The sequence below is a fragment of the Varanus komodoensis genome, unplaced genomic scaffold, assembly GCF_004798865.1.
Source record: "Varanus komodoensis strain SLA01 unplaced genomic scaffold, ASM479886v1 scaffold31, whole genome shotgun sequence".
Taxonomy (NCBI): Eukaryota; Metazoa; Chordata; class Lepidosauria; order Squamata; family Varanidae; genus Varanus; species Varanus komodoensis.
In genome coordinates, this window is record NW_025335780.1 from 7,666,801 (window position 1) to 7,683,868 (window position 17,068).

The 17,068-nt window shown below is 43.0% G+C and overlaps 1 protein-coding gene across 15 annotated transcripts in view; it reads left to right on the forward strand.

Annotated features, from left to right (window-relative positions):
- The window catches only part of LMO7 (LIM domain 7), a 136,469-nt gene that overhangs the window by 68,839 nt on the left and 50,562 nt on the right, over positions 1-17,068 (forward strand). For 11 of the 15 annotated variants that reach the window (XM_044437733.1, XM_044437738.1, XM_044437736.1 and 8 more), the window contains 4 exons: positions 9,642-9,672; positions 10,497-10,610; positions 11,903-12,101; positions 16,811-17,063. In XM_044437733.1, coding sequence (XP_044293668.1) covers positions 16,837-17,063 — 227 coding nt within the window. In that variant the 5' untranslated portion in view covers positions 9,642-9,672; positions 10,497-10,610; positions 11,903-12,101; positions 16,811-16,836. Of the gene's footprint in view, positions 1-3,061; positions 3,350-9,641; positions 9,673-10,496; positions 10,611-11,902; positions 12,102-16,810; positions 17,064-17,068 lie in introns of those variants that run through there. The other 4 variants (XM_044437745.1, XM_044437743.1, XM_044437742.1 and 1 more) reach the window with 3 other exon arrangements.

Genomic DNA, 17,068 nt, shown 5'->3' on the forward strand with positions numbered 1-17,068 from the left:
GGTGTTACTGCACTTAAGCTGTTGAAATGTACCAAGGATGTTCTAAAAGTTGAATTAGATAAGCAACCAGAGTGAGACTTGCTTTTTAAAGCTCTCTTTCTATTTAACCCTTGCATGCTATAGCATGTGTAGCAGTTGCCAAAATATTGAATCTGTACCTGTGTGTATAATTATATTCAGAGAAAATGAAGAGCAACTGAATTACAGAATCATATCAAAATAAAAGGTTAAATAACTACGAGCTATGTCAGGAAGAGCCTGTGTAAAGAAGGTTCTCAAGTATAATTGTTTCCGTTTTTACTTGTTTTTATCCTATGGCTATTTAGACATGTGTGGTGATGCAGCATCAGTGGTTTCTGTACTTGCTTACCTCATGGGATTACGTACCAGATTACCTGTCAAAGAGCATGAATACAATGCATTTAATGCTCTTGGAACTCTAAGTGTTTTAGGTGCATTGGAGACTGATGAGTGATATTTATCTTTGAATCAGTGACTTGTGGATGTGGCGTGTATCTGTACAGCTCAGGCGTTATTGAACATCACCTTAACCGATGATCTTGCTTTTCTTTGGCATGGTTTCCCTTAATAGCTAACTTGAAATCTTTTGGAGGCTAGCTCCTTTAAGCATGCCCATTCATTTTCCAAGGAAAAGGAAACACTTCCATGTCCGTTTTGGCATGCAGATTAGTAGACAGATAAAAGTACTTCTCTTCTAATCATAAGATGCTAAGATGTTCTTCAGGAAAAAAGGAGATGGTCCCAGCAGCTCGTGTAGAGTTACCCCATGATCTTCAACAAAACACAATGAAAACAGAGATGTGTGTGAAAGAAAAGAACTCTTGGCTTCATGGTGATTCCTTGTAGCATCTTTGAATTAAAGAATGTTGTGCCTGTAGTGCCAGGAAAAAAAGATGTATAGTTAGACCAGAGATAAGTAGGGCTACCTTAAAAGTGTCTCTGTCTTGCAGACTTTAATAGAAGTGAACAAGAAGAAGCCATGTGGTCTATTGAATGTAGCTTTAAGGAACCTGTAACGTTAATCGTCTGGGTTTCTCATTGATTGCCATCAAGTTGTCTCTGACTTCTGGTGATCCTGTGAAAGAATGCTCTCAAACATTTCCTGACCTTGGCAGCTCTGCTCAGCCCTTGCCAACCCAAGGCTTCTGAATGCATCATTCTCCCTCCGCCATCAGCTTTCCTCTTTCAAACTTGCCTGGTATGGTTTGTTTCCACTCTACATGCCTCTGGTTTGTTTGATCAGTCTGTGTGATGTGGGATCATATGGAGGTCTGCATATTGAAAGCTTGTGTTACAGTGCGGTATCTTCATTAAAGAGAGGAAGTTGTATCTGAACGCAGAGCCCATTGGAACACGGGGTTGCATGAATGTGCCACACCTGGGATCCACAGGAAAGCGAAAACGGCTAGTACAAGTAGCTTCTTATCTTTGCAGTGGAATGACTTTTGACTTGTGCACTCTTCGCCTTAGGTTGTGGAAGAGTCTGTCTTGCCCACATTATATGTTCAAAGACCCTAGCATGCTTATAGCCATTATTCTAAGGGTGATCTCCACATGTATAATTATGAACTTGGAATGAACCTTTCTCCATAGAGATACATATATTATATGTGGAATCTGTCATTTGCTACAGTCACGTGATAGTCACTGCTGAGTCACTGTTATACACACCCGGTCAAACATTTTAGTTCTAAGGTTGTATCCTCATACCTGGGGATTCTGAGGTGTGACTGGGTGTTTTTGTGGATGACTTTGTAGATAGAATTTCATGCATCCTGAATAGGTTGGAGGCCACAGTATTGGTGGTGCTCTGTCATATCCTTGGCTATGTGCAAGAATAAGTAAACAGACCATTATCTGCATGCCGTGTGCTGGCACTTCTGTTAGGATAACTTTTTAGCATGACTTTTAAAAAATTTCATTGGGGGTCTTTGGTGAACTGGGGAAGGCAGGACATTTTGAGAAGGAGGAAGGCCACATTACTTGCTTTTTGAAAGGAAAAAAGGTGTCTTAAATTAGTTTTTGATTGTCAGTTGTTAGAGTTCACATTGTATTGGGCACATTTATCCATATTTATTGGATGCCTTCAAATGTGCTTAATCTGGCCATCAGAACATCACCACCATAGTTAGAAATAGTTAGAAAAACTGGAGCCCCGTTCCAGACATAAAGGAAAACTCACCTTCTCCTTCCAAGCAAATCAAGCCAAGGGCTTCTAACCAAAGTTTTCGCTGTGTTAAAGTTGGCCAGCTGGGCTGGTTTTGTGATACAGAAGGAGTTTTGCGGGTGGCATTAGCAAATGGTACCACCAAAGTTAGCAAGACACTAATTAGGGAAGCAGGCTAACTCTCGGAAGTTCGTTCCAAACCTTATCTAAGAAGTTGATTCCAAACCATATCCTCTTTTCTTCTCCCCCAAAAGGAGTCAACTCCACCTTCCGGGTGCTAACTTCCATGTGATCCAGGCAAAGAGTGGCACCTCCATCTGCACTCATTTATTTATACTGAAGCCTGGTAGATTTTATTAGTGGAATTTAAGCGTGTGGGAACTGGATGTAGCAGTGCAGCCTTCAGGCAGAGAAGCAACTGAGCATTTTTTTTTCTCTCTTCATATACTCCATGCCGTTGCACAATCTGTAACTTCTTGTATAATCTCGTTAAACAATTTGATATGTTAAGTGGTAGGAAGTGAGAATCATATTATTCCATAGTTTCAGGGTGTGTGGTTTCACTCCCTCCCTGTGCTCGCTCTCTCTCTCCCTCTCCCTCCCTCTCCCTCTCAGGGTGGGGTGTGTGTGTGTGCGTGCGTGTGCGTGTGTGTGTGCATTTGTGCACATGTGTGTGGAGATAGTGGCGGACCTATTCCAATCACACTGCAATGCTCTAACAGGCCAAAACAAGCAGGAAGCCAAGATGCCAATAGCAAAAATCAGCTGCTAGCAAAGAGTATCAACACTCTTGCAGTTTTGATAAGAAAGGATAAACTGGGAGTGAGAGAGATTGATACTATCCTGGTATTTTGGACTTGTTTGTTTGTTTTGGTAACACTGCAGTAACAGGGCAAATAGGGAGATGTTCCTCAGTCGGACTCACTCGTTCCTCACCGTTTGAAGGCAGTCTGTATGTTAACACACGGTTGATCCAGCCACTTGATTTTACTTGAGCACAAATGTGTGTGAGGGAACCCTTGCCCCCAGGCTAGACTTTATGCTAACAATGCATTCTGAACTTCATGTCTGTGGAATGTCAGGCAGGTATTTTTATCTTTGTCCCAATCTGGTCAAAGGGAAAGAATGCAAGATAAGCAAGAAGGAAGAAGCTTCTTGAAGGTATGTAGGCTTGATTGATAACTCCTATCAAAGATATTTATTAGACTTGATCTTTGGACAGTGCAATACTGGGACTCGAGCTCCCTGCTGTTTCCTGGCAACGACTTGCCACTGGTTTTGCTTCACCTGTCCGCACCTGGACCTGCTATCTAGGCTTGAGTCCTGGGTTCACAGGGACACTGGGAAGAGTGGACTTGTGACTTGCGCAAGCAGGCTAAAGGGAAGGGTGTTCCCACTGTGCTACTAGTGAAGAATGTTGCCTACCGTTCCAGTATTCTTTGGTATATTATCTGCATACCTTAACCCAAAGTCGTTAATCCAAGTAGCTAAGGCTGGGATGCACAAGCAATTCTATGCTTTCTAATTATCACGGCTTGAGGGAAAATACTCCAAATTTTTGTTGTGACAATTGGCTCTTTTAATGGTTTGGAGAATTAGATGCCTTTTATTATACATACATACATACATACATACATACATACGTATATAATCAATGTATGTAATCAGTCCATAATCTTCAACAGCTGCCTTGTTCCTAGCAACATTTGGCAAACGAATGGCATCTATTGGTCGCAGCCCAGCCAGCGAAAGAAAAGGTATCCAGCAAGCATAAAATGTGTCCGAGATCATATGCTGAAGTGTAGCAGGCTAGATCTCGTGAGATAAGATGGAAAGGAAAATAACTTGCAGTTTATCCTTTTCAAAAGTAAGCTTTGGCTTGCTGCTTACCCGCATCTCTGTGCTGTGCTTTCCAAGCAACTTTATAATGATAGGATTTTTTTCAATTCTTTGTTTTTCCCCTGAAGCCAACAGCTGTTCCGTTGTGACTTGAAAGTGTCTTGGTTATTGTTCAGGGGGAAAGGGTGTGACAGCATATCCTGAAATAAACTTGGTTTCACTGACGCTGAGCTGCAATAGCATCGTGTGCACAAAGCATGGAATTGTGGGAGGGGAGCAAAGGCTTAGCGGGGCTCCCAGGGAGGAATGGCTTGATAAGACGCCTCTTCCACTGTTTGGCACAGTCCCTTACATTTTCCAAACGAGCTTGAAGGTCTTGCCAACATTATTTCTTTTTCCTCTCAGAGCGTGTTGATAAATGGATCCCGTGGTAGAGAAGACGGTGTTGGACTTAGACGGGGGAGACCCGATTCCCAGCCCTTGCTCGGCCAGCTTACCTGGTCTTACTGGGCCTCTCACACTCACAGCCCAACCAACACAAAATAGTTATTTAGGTAAAATTGGGTACCCTGTCCACCCCGTATGTTACTTTGAGCACCTTTGAAGGAAGGATGGGGTGTAACTACAATGCATATGTAACCAGTCAGGTCAGGAGAGCTGAATGCCTTTGAGGTCTTGGCGTCCCTCTTGTCATGTTGTCACGCAGGAGTGGCTCCACGGACAGTTTCTTTAACTGCTTTATCAAGGGAAAGAGGACAGGGAGATAAAATGCTGACACAGCGGGGAGCTGACCAGCCAGGGATTCCACTAGAGTCTCTTGTGTTGGGTTTTTCTCTGTGGGCCCCTGTGTCCTTAGGGGAGCACAGCTAGGTTTCAGGTTTGGATTGGTAGGTTGCGTGCAACCTGGTTATCAATTTAGTGTAAGCGTCACTGGTAATGTGGCACACCCCTTTGTGACCCTTCCTTTTGCCCCACAAAGCAGACAGTCTGGGTAGGTGGAGAAAAGTATTTCTTAGGGATTTAGGAACAAGTTCAGTATGGGAAAGGGGTCCGCAGCTTCAGAGCTCAAAGCCAGAAGTGATTTAAAGTGGCAATTCAGTGGGAAATGACAAAATACTGTAGTTGAGTTAGTGCTGCAGCCCTGCACAAGTTTCCATCTTGGTTTTCTGAAGGTCCACAACTTCTGTGGTGATGTTCTCCTGGTGTCTCTCAGCTTCCTTTTCTCCCTCAGTCCCTCTCCCCTTAACTCGGTGGAGGTTCTAGGAGGATCTCTTGTTTTTTATCTGCTTAATGTCAGGTAATGGCAATTCACAACTCTGAGGTGGGTTCTAGGAAACTCCCCATTGTTTGGCCACTTACCCAGGTTACTGTTCAGCAGGTTTGCTAAGTAGAGATACTTGGCCTTGAGTTGACATCAGCAGACCCCGGAAGCTGATGGCAAGAGAGTGGTTTCTTTCCCTTGGACCTGGGCGAGATGGATCTGGGATGGTCTGGCTAAGTGGGCCGCTGCAGGCCAACCAGTAACACGTAGGATTGAACTTTCCCTCTTTGACTTTCCTGATCTAACATCGCTGCCAAGAGGCCTTTAGTAACATGGGTGAAAAATGGAAAGGTGCGCCAGCATTCTACCATCCCAGCTGATTTTCTGGGCATGTCTCCGGGGATCAACTTGAGAGTCAGCAGGTGGGAGGGTGGTGGGGAGGAATGTGCAGCTGTTCAAGGGTGGGGATGCTGTGGGTGGCTGATCTTGGACAGTCCTGCAAGGACACAGAAGGGTGGGGGAACAGGGAGGGCTTAGCATGCAGATTGGTCATTGGAGCAGTGGGCAGTCCAAGCTTCCATTCCGTCTGGACTCAGCCTAGTAAGTTGCAAAAAGGACACTTGAAATTCATCCATGGCACATCAAAGAGTGGAGCTACCTTGGCTTCTGGGCGGGCAGAGACAGTTTTCATGTGATCAAGAATCTGCCTGTAGCAAATAGAAACCACTATGGACAAGGCTTATTCATAATTTCTGGTGAATTATGTGCACCTGAAAAAAATGCAACTAGTGCTGACTTTAGTTTCAGAAACACCTCTGACAACAAAGGGCTGAAGACAAAGCCAAGAGGAAATATCCAGCATGTTTCTGCAAGAGCTGAAAAAAGAGAGCACGTTATGGGGAAACTCAGCTTAGTTTTGTGTTTCTTTCCTGTCGTCTCCACAAAAGTGCTTAAGTGCCAAAGCCACAAGGCTAGCACGATTTAAATTTCCTTATTTAGGTGGTTAAGGGAGAGGAATGCCTGTGTTCTTAATGCCGTATATTAATGGTTTAAGTTGATGTGTCAAAATAATGGGCTTTTACTGTAGTCACAACATGGATGGATGGACTTGGGGGCTTAAAGTCTAGAAATGCCGTCCTCCTTGACAAAACTGGCCAACGTGAATTCCATATTAACCAGGCCACACGTCGTCGTGCGAGTGAGTTCAGAGCAAACAAAAGAATGTTTTGTGCTGTGCCGAATGTAAATACAGTAGAAAGTATTTGTATTGGCTGAGATACTAAATTGTGTAAGCTTTTTAATTTCCTTTAGTGTGGCACTGATTAAGCAAAAGTTGGTTCTTGCAGTCCTCACACTTGAGTCCAACAATACAGAACAAAGCTGTGTGAGGCAAGCTCCGTAGGGCAAGAGGTGATTTCAATTTGAAATAGTCCATTGTCAGAAAGTTTGCAGAAATTTCTCTGGGAAGACTGGTGACCTTCAGAAGCTGTGTGGAAAGAGACAGTGCTAGGCAAGGCCATTGCATGAGCTCTCTGTCTGGATTTTAATAGAATCGCTTAGGGCACAATCCTGTGGGATCCCACATTGTCTGGACGGCTATAGGAGCCTTTGAAATTCCAACTATGCTACCCTGCAGTGTTGGAGCTGGGACCCAGAAGGCTGGGATCCACCTGCTTGCAGTCTGCGTGGGAAAGACGGTACTTGCAGTCCCCCCGAGGCTGTCAGTAGCTGTCTAGGGAAAATTCAGGGTGCTGAGGGGTACCACTGAATGTTTAAACCCTCGGGAGTTTGGAGGCTTCAGCACCTCTGCCGTTGCACCCTCTGAACTTGGGCGACACGCTCCCCATGGTCCCTCGTATCCTGCTCTGGTATTCACGTGGCCCGAGGCTAAACCTCTAAGGCAAGCTTCCAGATGTTTTAGACAACAGCTGTCACATTTCCTGGCCATGGGCTATGCTGGCTGGGGCTGATAGGAATTGGGCCAAAGCCACTGGAAGGCACCAGCTTGGATATAAAGGGCACTGCACCACCTGTTCTTATGATCATGCACGTTCTGGAAATGCCCCATTCATTTTGACTTCTGAATAGCTAACAGCAAAATGTCTGCTAGAAAATGGAACACTGTTACTTAGATGAGCTTTAATTTTCTTTGTTTACGGCTTGCTGCTGGCCTTGAGTCGAGGCTGGAATTTTGTCTGACGGTTACAAGATAACCACGAAGGGCAGATAAATGTGAAGTTTGCAGCTAGTGGATGAGCAGGTACTCTTGGACACCCGATCTGAGGGAGTGGTACTTCTGCCTTCAAGACTGGCCCTGGGCGTATTCTTTTGCGCGTATCTGTGCAGACTTGGTTCCTATCATCAACTTGTTCTTCAAATAAACAGATATTGGAAAAGGAGCACATGTTCCAGTACACCTGCTATGTATGAAGCATGGATATGCTCAGGGAAGCCTAGTTCAACATGCATTATGCAGCTTCCCTCCGTTCACTGTTTCATAGGAACAACTGAGATCTGCCTGATACTTCGTAACACTTCCCTGTCCCATGGCCTGGGAATCAGTGCATCTCCTTCTTGCAAATGACACAGGAACATATTCCTCTAATTTCCTGGGCATTCGGGGTTGGGAGCCTGTGAGGTTTGTACCCAAAATAGCCTCCTTGTAATAATAGCCTCCCTGTGCCCCAGCCTGTAATAGTCACAAGAACACTCCAACTTCAGGACAGGGAGTGCTCGCCAATATAATGGACTGGAGCCACCCACCAAGAAGAGGTCTGTGTTTTGAGGATGTTTATCTGAGTTGGGCTATTTATTTATTTATTTATTTATTTATTTATTAAAACATTTCTATGCCACTCCATTCGCCGAAGCCTCGGGGCAGCTCACAACATTAAGTTAAAATACAAACATTAAGTTAAAATATTAACTTAACATAACATTAAGTTAAAATGTTTGTAAAATACAAACATTAAGTTAAAATACAAAAAAATAACAATATAAAATAAGTCGCCCTGGCCAGATAAAATCAAATAATATTAACAATTAAAATGACGCTTAAATAAAAAGGTCTTCGCCTGGCGCCAAAAAACAAATAACAACGGCGCCAGGCGGACCTCTCTGGGAAGCGCATTCCATAGATTGGGCGCCACCGCAGAGAAAGCCCTCCTCCGAGTACCCACCCTCCTAATTTCTTTCACGGAGGGTTCCCGGAGAAGGGCCTCTCCCGCAGATCTCAAGGGGCGGGTGGGCATATATGGACGTAAGCGCTCCTTCAGGTAGCCAGGACCCAAGCCGTTAAGGGCTTTATAGGTCATTACCAACACCTTGAATTGGGCCGAGACTTCAATGGGAAGCCAGTGAAGCTGAAGGAGGACTGGAGTAATGTGAACATAATGCCCAGTCCCCGTCAGCAGCCTGGCAGCTCTATTTTGAACCAATTGAAGTATCCGGACCATCTTCAAGGGTAGCCCCACGTAGAGCGCGTTACAGAAGTCAAGGTGGGAAGTCACCAGTGCGTGTGTCACTGTCGCCAGGCAGTCGTACTCCAGGTAGGGATGCAGCTGATGAATCAGCCGCCCTCCAGCCCTCAAGTGTCCATAAATTAAGCAGCCCATAATGTAGGAAGAAAAGGTTTTGAGATCTTGTCACTGTGCTCCACTAACTTACCAAGTGAACTTACCAAGCACGGTCTTTCCCTTTTCGTTATCAACATTCTATTAGCATCAGTAGAATTGTATTAGTAGTACTAGTATTTTCAAAAGGACTATGTGATTTTTTTTCCTGTGCAATGTGAGTTCTTGCTAGATGCTTTCAATTTTCCAAGTGATTCACTTTCAGATGAAGGCCATCCACTTTTTTTTTAAAGGTGAAACTTTCTAGCCAGTGTGGTATAATGGTTAGAAGTGTTGGATTGGATTCTGGTGCTCTGAGTTCTAGTTCCCACTCAGTCATGAGGCTCACTAGTTGACTTTGGAGCAGGCACCGCCCAAATTACCTCACGGGGTTGTTACGAAGATTTAATGCAATATATTTTCATCTCTTCTGTTCTTGAGGAACTGAAACTGAAAATATCAAAGCTTAATTAATGTGACTTCCTTTTATGTGGACATAGTTCCTCTCTCTTTTCATATGCATTCAGTGGACCTAAAAATTTGGAATGTGATAATGACCAAGGCAGCGAGATTTCCATATTTTAGATCCTGTAGCTTATGTGTATATGTGAATTATGCTTCCAGCTTTAATTGACTTAAGCAGTCCAATTTGCTATTTAATGATGGCTTGGTGTTTCTGAGTCTAAAAAATTAAGTTATGCCTAACTTTTGTTTGTTTGTGTGTGGGGGGGGTGTTTTACAGGCAAGAGGAGACCAACAGAAGAGTAAAAAATGTAAGGCGAAGATCTTCACTGTTCATCTTACTTCTTTTGTTTAACCCTCACGCGTTGCCTCCTTTCCCAGCCATCCTTCTTATATGCTTGCGACAAGTGGAGGGGAGGAAAGCTACAGTAAGGTTAAGCACTCTCAATCCATTTCTGCTTTCCCCCACTAAACTGTATTTCCCTAAAACCTCTTTCTGGATGGAAAAGTGACCGGAGGACGTAAGAGAGCCTGCTGTGCATGGAAACCCCATTCACTCTACCATAGACCTTTTTCTGTAGGCCCTTTCTGCATATTTTCAGGGTCAAAAATATTGCAGTAGATGATGCCTTCTTATAACTGTGCGCATGCGTGGGAGAGGATCTTAAAACAGTATTTTTTATTTATTTTATTTATTTTTCGATTTATATCCTGCCTTTTTCCTACAAAGGGCTCAAGGCAGCTTACATCTCCTCCTCCATCTTATCCCCACAACAACAACCCTGTGAGGTAGGTTGGGCTGAGATCCTGTGACTGGCCCAGCACTGATAGGCTATGCTACAGACAATATGGATTAATGCTGACAAAAGACCATGGGATGAATGGTCATGGAGTGACCAGGAAGTGCTAAGTTTGGTCATCAGTTGGAAAAAGGCCTTTGATTAGGAAGTTCAAGTAGGGGGCAGTGCAACGAGGAGGAGAAATCTTTTATCCAGTAGCAAGGATAGTGGAACTGTTATAACGTAGGCGCTTCTATGGGCAGTTTGGGGGTTCCTTCTGAAGCAGTCAGAATGCGGTACGTGGACATCCTTCTGGTCTAATTCATAAGTATCTTCTTTTTGATTCTGTCTTTTAGGTTTTGATTACATTATATTGGCTGGGCAGGAAGGCGCACAGCAGCTCTTACTATAATGGCCCACAGCTTAATTTAAAAGCCTTTGAGAAACTGTTAGGACAAGCATTGACAAAGGTAAGGCATTTGTGGAAGGAAAGGTACATTTAGCAAATATTAAATGTGGAAATTTCCCCCCATTTACTTTGCAGCCCTGTCATTTTGACAAATATTCCTGACAGGTTAAATTAAGGGTGGGCAACCAGGGAGCACCCCTGTTCGTTCCATCCATTCAACCCCTCCCCAGTTTTTTTTAGTAAGCAATCTGCTGAAGTGTGGTAAATATTTTCTCCTCTGGAATAGCTGGAGATTTTGGGGGGTGTTGAGGAGATGGAGGACACCAAATTCCAATGCATAAAGAGGATCACATTGTACGGATCAGAACTACTTTTCCTGGCAAAGTGCCTTCAAGAGTTGTGGAAACTGATTCTGCCTCAGGCAAAGAGAAGTGAGTTAGCAGAAAGGCTGGGGCCTGTGAACTGAGAGAAAAACTACACAGCTGCTGAGAATCAGACAGTCTCAAATTCTGTGGGAAAGTCTAGTGAGCGTACTGAGAACCACATAGCCAGCACAGCTGGTTGGTTTTCACCTAACAAGGTGCTTTAGTTAGCCTTTGTCTTGGTCTTAGTCTGCTGGGGAAGAGGGGCCGTGTTGCCAGGCAGAGGCTACAAGAGGCCAAAGTTGCAGAGGAAGCTGCTCTGGTTGGGAATTTGGACTGGGGCCTCCTTCCTGCAGTGCAGGTGCTCTGCCCCTCAGCTATAGCTATCTTGGTAGGTGCACACCTGTGAAAGACTAAGAAATAGCGAAAAACTTTACGACCCACGTGGGCATTTTTGAGGCACCAGAAAAAAGCCGCAGAATGAAAATGGGTAGCGGTGAGAACAGGTGGAGGCAGCAATGAGGAGCCAAAAGCAACTGGGGTATGTGGTGAGGGGCAAGAAGGGGAAGGAGGAGGCCTGGCCGGTTTCCTATGGCTTAGCATGTTGTGTGAACTGGCCCATTCCAACAGCCAAGAGTTGCCATTGCCGAGAGAGAGGATAGGTCATCCCTGGAGAACTAGATGTGATCTTAGCATGTGATGCTGCCATTCCCTAGGCTAAAGCTTTGTTCACTGCAAGCTCATATATTTTACCACATCGCTATGAGATATTTTATATTTTCTCACATGCACTTTGAGATTTTGAAGCAGAAATTGCCTTTGTGCTTAATTTCTATCCTAAAGTACTTAAGTGCATCTTCCAGAAGTGTGAGGATCACTTCAGAAAACAAAATTAATGCCAGCATGATGTAAAACATGTTGCAGAATGAAATAATTAAATGAAATACTTTGAATGAAGGTCTAAAAGCTCTTTTACAACTTGTCCCTGCAGGCTCTCGGAGAATCTTGCAGTCCCAAGCGGAGTGGGAGGGACAGTGGGTACGGTGATATTTGGTATCTTGAGCGTACAGATCCCCTTTCATCATCCACCAGTCATAAGAGAGACGATTCCTTTGATAGCTTGGACTCCTTTGGTTCAAGGTCTTCTGCAAGCTTTTCATCAGACATCACCTTGAAAGGTGGAAGTGAAGGTATATTCTTAGAAGACTAATTAGCTCTTTTGTTTTGCTGTCTGGGAGACACGAATCTGGAACAACTGGGTGCTGTCTTTTGACTTTCCTATTATTTTTCTCAAGCCACAAGCTTTTCTGTTGGAAAATCAGGCAGTAAATCACAGTTCCAAGTACTTTCTAGCTGTTAAGCAAAACTCCCGTGATTGTGAAAATGACTGTACACCCGGCACTTAGCCACTTACCTATTAGTCATGTACTTCCTCTTGTCCTTTTGAGCGCAGTGGTTAAGAACGTGAACTATGACTTTGCAAGTACTCTGTCTCCAGCTTGGCCGATTTCAGCCTATTCACAAACCTCTATCTCAGCCCCCTTCTCTAAACCTCTGCACATGGTGGAAATGGTAATGGGTCTGTCTCTGTTTTCAGTATGGTTTACATGGCAGAGACCAATTCAAGAGAAATATGGTGTAGAAATAGATGAATGGCACCAAAAGGGAAAGATTGTACCATCAACATATTTATTTATTTATTTATTAAAACATTTTTATGCCGCCCCATTCGCCGAAGCCTCGGGGCGGCTTACAACAATAAGTTAAAAAATAATTATAACATTAAATTAAAAAAATATATATAAACATTAAGTTAAAAATACAAAAATACCAATATAAAATAAACTGCCCTGGCCAGATAAAATCCAATAATATTAACAATTAAAATGCCGCTTAAATAAAAAGGTCTTCGCCTGGCGCTGAAAAACAAATAACGATGGCACCAGGCGGACCTCTCTGGGGAATGGGTTTAAATAATGGGTTTGAAGTGCCACTATGGGCTGATATCTCAGCCATGGTGCTGAGATATCTATCGACCGGCTTCAGCAATTGAACAAACAGTAGTGCTTCAGTGGATGACGTAGGTCCATTCGACTGAGCAAGAATGAGATACTCCCAGCATGAGGGGAGAGGAACAGCATGGTGTCCAGCTTCTAGGTCACTCCATGAGAAGATGATCCAGAGCCAAGAAACTGAGAGATGGGAGGATACCAGGAGTTGGTGGATTAAGAAGAAAAAGAAGATGCAGAAACTGGAAGGAAAGAAATGAAGATAGTTGAGGAGAAGCTAAGGGAAAATGGAAAACCTTACACTGAGCCCGGGGAAGGGAGGATGATACTCTGATGCTTGACATCAGGGAAAGTCATCTTGGAGGTGATGAAAAAGCCACAAATGGAAGTACGTCTGTAGAAACACTGGTGTTCCTTCTTGATTTAAAGGCTGATGGGCCAGCCTGATCTGAAGATGCAGCAACACCCAAAGGAGATGAAGTTTGGGAAGATCTCTTAGGTTGTTGAGTAAAACCTGCAGGTAGAACCATAAGAACCTTCCTGTTCTTCATGCACACAGCACAGAGGTGTTTAAAGTAGTCAGTTGGTAATGACGGTAAGGTTGTTCACTGAACTCCACCCCACGAAGAAGAAAATGGTAGGCAAACAAATCAAAACTACCAATGCTGCTTGCTGCTTTCTCCTCCATTCCTCTGGTTTATCCAAACCAGCCCTGATGAAGCACCTTAAGCGCACTGATTTCGCCTAGTTCATGTCCGATGCTCACAGGAAGCTTGCCTTGCAGGATGGAATTTGCACCAAGAGAGCAAGCCTGTGACTTCAGCCACACAGGTGACACTTATGTCCTGGGATATACAGGGAGCATTTTTAATAGCCAGCATTTCTTCATGTTAGCCCCTTACCTGCTGTCTCAAAAGTGACAGAGCTCAGTTACACATTCATTTCTTCAACACGAATGAGGCACAGGCATCTTACTGTTCAGCCACCGCCACCACCACCACCAGAAACAAATAGAAGTCTGGCACAGGCAGCTGAAATTGAAATCTGTAAAAGGATACAGGATATTGAAATCTGTAAAAATATCTTTAAAACTGTTTGGACAGAATGAAAATGTGGACCTCAACTGGTCTGGCATATTTGATCTGGCCGTACGTGTGTGTTTTTGACTCAAGTCTGGTTTGTGTAAAAGGGAGTGAGCGGTGTTCCTCAACTTGCAGTGCAAATACAGTTTCAGTTGACCAACTGCCTATGAATGCTCAATAGCAAAAAAGGAAGAAGAAGAAAACCCTGATATTTTCAGAAGATTTGGCTCAATGCTGTGTATGTGGCTGAGGCATGCTGAGAGTTGAAGTTTGGGTTTTCTGTCTAAATATGCATAACCCCTGACAACAACACAAAAAGCACCTTTCGTTCGTTTTTGTTGACCCACAGCCAGGAGCCACCCTAGCTAAATGGGAGTTCCATGTTTAGCAGATGCACGTATCTGAATTTCTGTTGCAAGGTGACCAGGAGGGAAGGTTCTTGCTTTCATGCCCATGTGGGGTTTCTAGCAACATCTGGACACTGTTGTGTAATAACACTGGCCTGCATTGACTTCTGACTTCATCCTGCTAGCATCTTATATCTTAAATGTGTTTACAAGTCCCTGATGGATCAGACTGATTGAATATTATAAAACTTTCAATCTCATTGGTGACAGTACAATCAAAAGTTACCACCAGCAAAATAAAGTGGAAAGGATTTTGTTAAACGGATCATATGTAGTGGCTATTTTTCATTGAGATGACATTCATTTTGTTTAGCACATGTGAAGATAAAAGCATCTTTTCTAGTGTGAAATTATATGCATTTTTATGTAATGCAACTTTGCAGTCCATTTTAAAATAAATTACAAAGAAAGCAAACAAGTATGAAAAAATTTATATTCTCTATGACCAAGTTCCCAGCACGGGTTCTTGCAAAACTTTGAAAACAAGTTTCTTCTTTGTTTAATGTGCATACATGAATTTGCATACATTTGTAGCAAAGCATAAATTGTAGGCTTCAAAAAAGTAGAATAGATATTCAGACAAGCATCCATTTCAAAATGACATCTGTGTGACACCTATTCAAATACTGGAAGTGTTGCAAGCTCCTCAGTCCGTTGCATCGTAGGAAATTAGTGTTTTCCCATCCATTGTTTCAAATTTGGCAATACAACAAATATAATTACACTTGCATAAAATATATTTATAATCTATTTATGCTGACTGTTTGTTACATGCCATGAAGCTGATAAATCACTAAATGAGCAGAATTCACCTAAAAAAAAGAGAGATAAATTTGCTTCTGAACATGACAGAAAAAACTGTTTTAAAAAGGATTAGCTATCTTGCATTACCAACAGTTAAGTGAATTAGACAATTCATTCTTAACACTCTTAAGAAGTCTAAAAAATATGACTCTGTCACATTTGGGATCTTCTCAATCTCAGCCTAAATTCTAGGTATGTTTCAAGTCACAAAAAGCCTCATGTTACTATTTTTATTTCTTGCATCTTGATAAAAGGTGTTTAAAATACCAGATCACCCAGACACAAAAAAACAGAGGTGAAGGAGATTTTTAAAAATACACATTAGCTTTTCTTTTTTGCATATCAGCGAACCAAGAACATTTCTGAATCTACAAACATCAAACATTTTAGTTTCAGTCTGAAACAATGAACAATGTTTTGAACCAAAGGTGCAGAACACCAACACAAACTGGTAACAAACATGCATAATTTTGTAGCATCAGTTACAAAGAGACACAGTTCTCTTTGGTGTGGCAGATATTCTTCATGGAAGGCTGTTGCTTGACTGATTCCTATCGCATTAGCTTGTAAACCACATAGCAATGGATTTCAGTTTTCAGCTAACAGAAGTCACCTGAATAATCGTTCCCCATTCAATTTATAATCAGCCTAATTATGGATTTTAGTTTTCATTTGCTCAGGTGAAGAGTTGCTCTTCTGCCTGGCACTCAGAACAGGCTAAGTTCAATTGTACTTTCTTCAAAATAGCATGGGAATTTTTTAAATGTTGCATGGGGCATAGAAGCTTCCCAAGGACCAGTACTGTTAGAGTTTGTGATATTTTATGTCACAGCAATATTTTGATCTGTGGGGTGGGGGAACCCTGTAAAAAGGCAGGCACTGAAATGTGGAGACGTCATTTACTACCATGCAGGTGACAAAGTCCTAAAAGCCATATGGTGTATAACAAAAGGTTTTGTAGAATATGACAAAGCCCAAAATCCACTGATGTGACATGGGAATGCCAAAGCGGCAATTCACCAATTATGCTTTTTGTGGTTCCCTCAGCATTTTCTCAACTCCCAAATGTGTTCAAGAGTCTAAAAAGTTTGGGGTCTCTAGCCCTGTGACATTACTGGGCACTGACACATCTATAACCACTGTGCAGTTTCCAAAGCATGAATCAGCTTCATGTCATACATAATTTTGAAATCAGTGGATCTACTGCATCAAATGTTGCCACGTTCTTGGGATGGTACAGTGGAACAGTATATGGTGAGATGTGGATAATTGGTAGTGGAAGGAATTAATTCCCAGTGATAGATTAGCCTTGTCCGTTTTGCCTGGAGATGCATGTGCCTGCAAATTAAGGCTTCCTTGTGCAAGTAAAAGAAAAATGATGCAATGATGCAATTAATGTCGTGTTACAATAAAAGCTGAAGTTCACCCAACTGGATTTTCATGCAGCATCATAGCAAGCTTCTAAAAATACCTTCATGTCTGTGCATTCATCACAAAACCCTCAGAATCCACAGGCCAGTGCTAGCTGGAATTATCGTAAATGCCGGCTGCTGAAATTTCAGCTTGGGGATTTCTTGTGTTTTCTTTTCATTAAAAGGTGGTGAAAGTGACACAGACTCTGAAATGCACGCAGGAATGCACAATCTCCGTAAAGACGACATGTTACACCGCCGAGTCGCCTTGATTGAGCCCAAGCCTGCTGCAGAATTCAATCGCTTCTTACCTGGCAAAGCCAAACCAGCGACATACATTCCAACCCCTTTGAGGAAAAAGAGGACAGAGAGGAACGAAGACAACAGAAGAAGCTGGGCCAGCCCGGACCCTATCGAGCCAGATGGAACGCTGTCAAGGTACT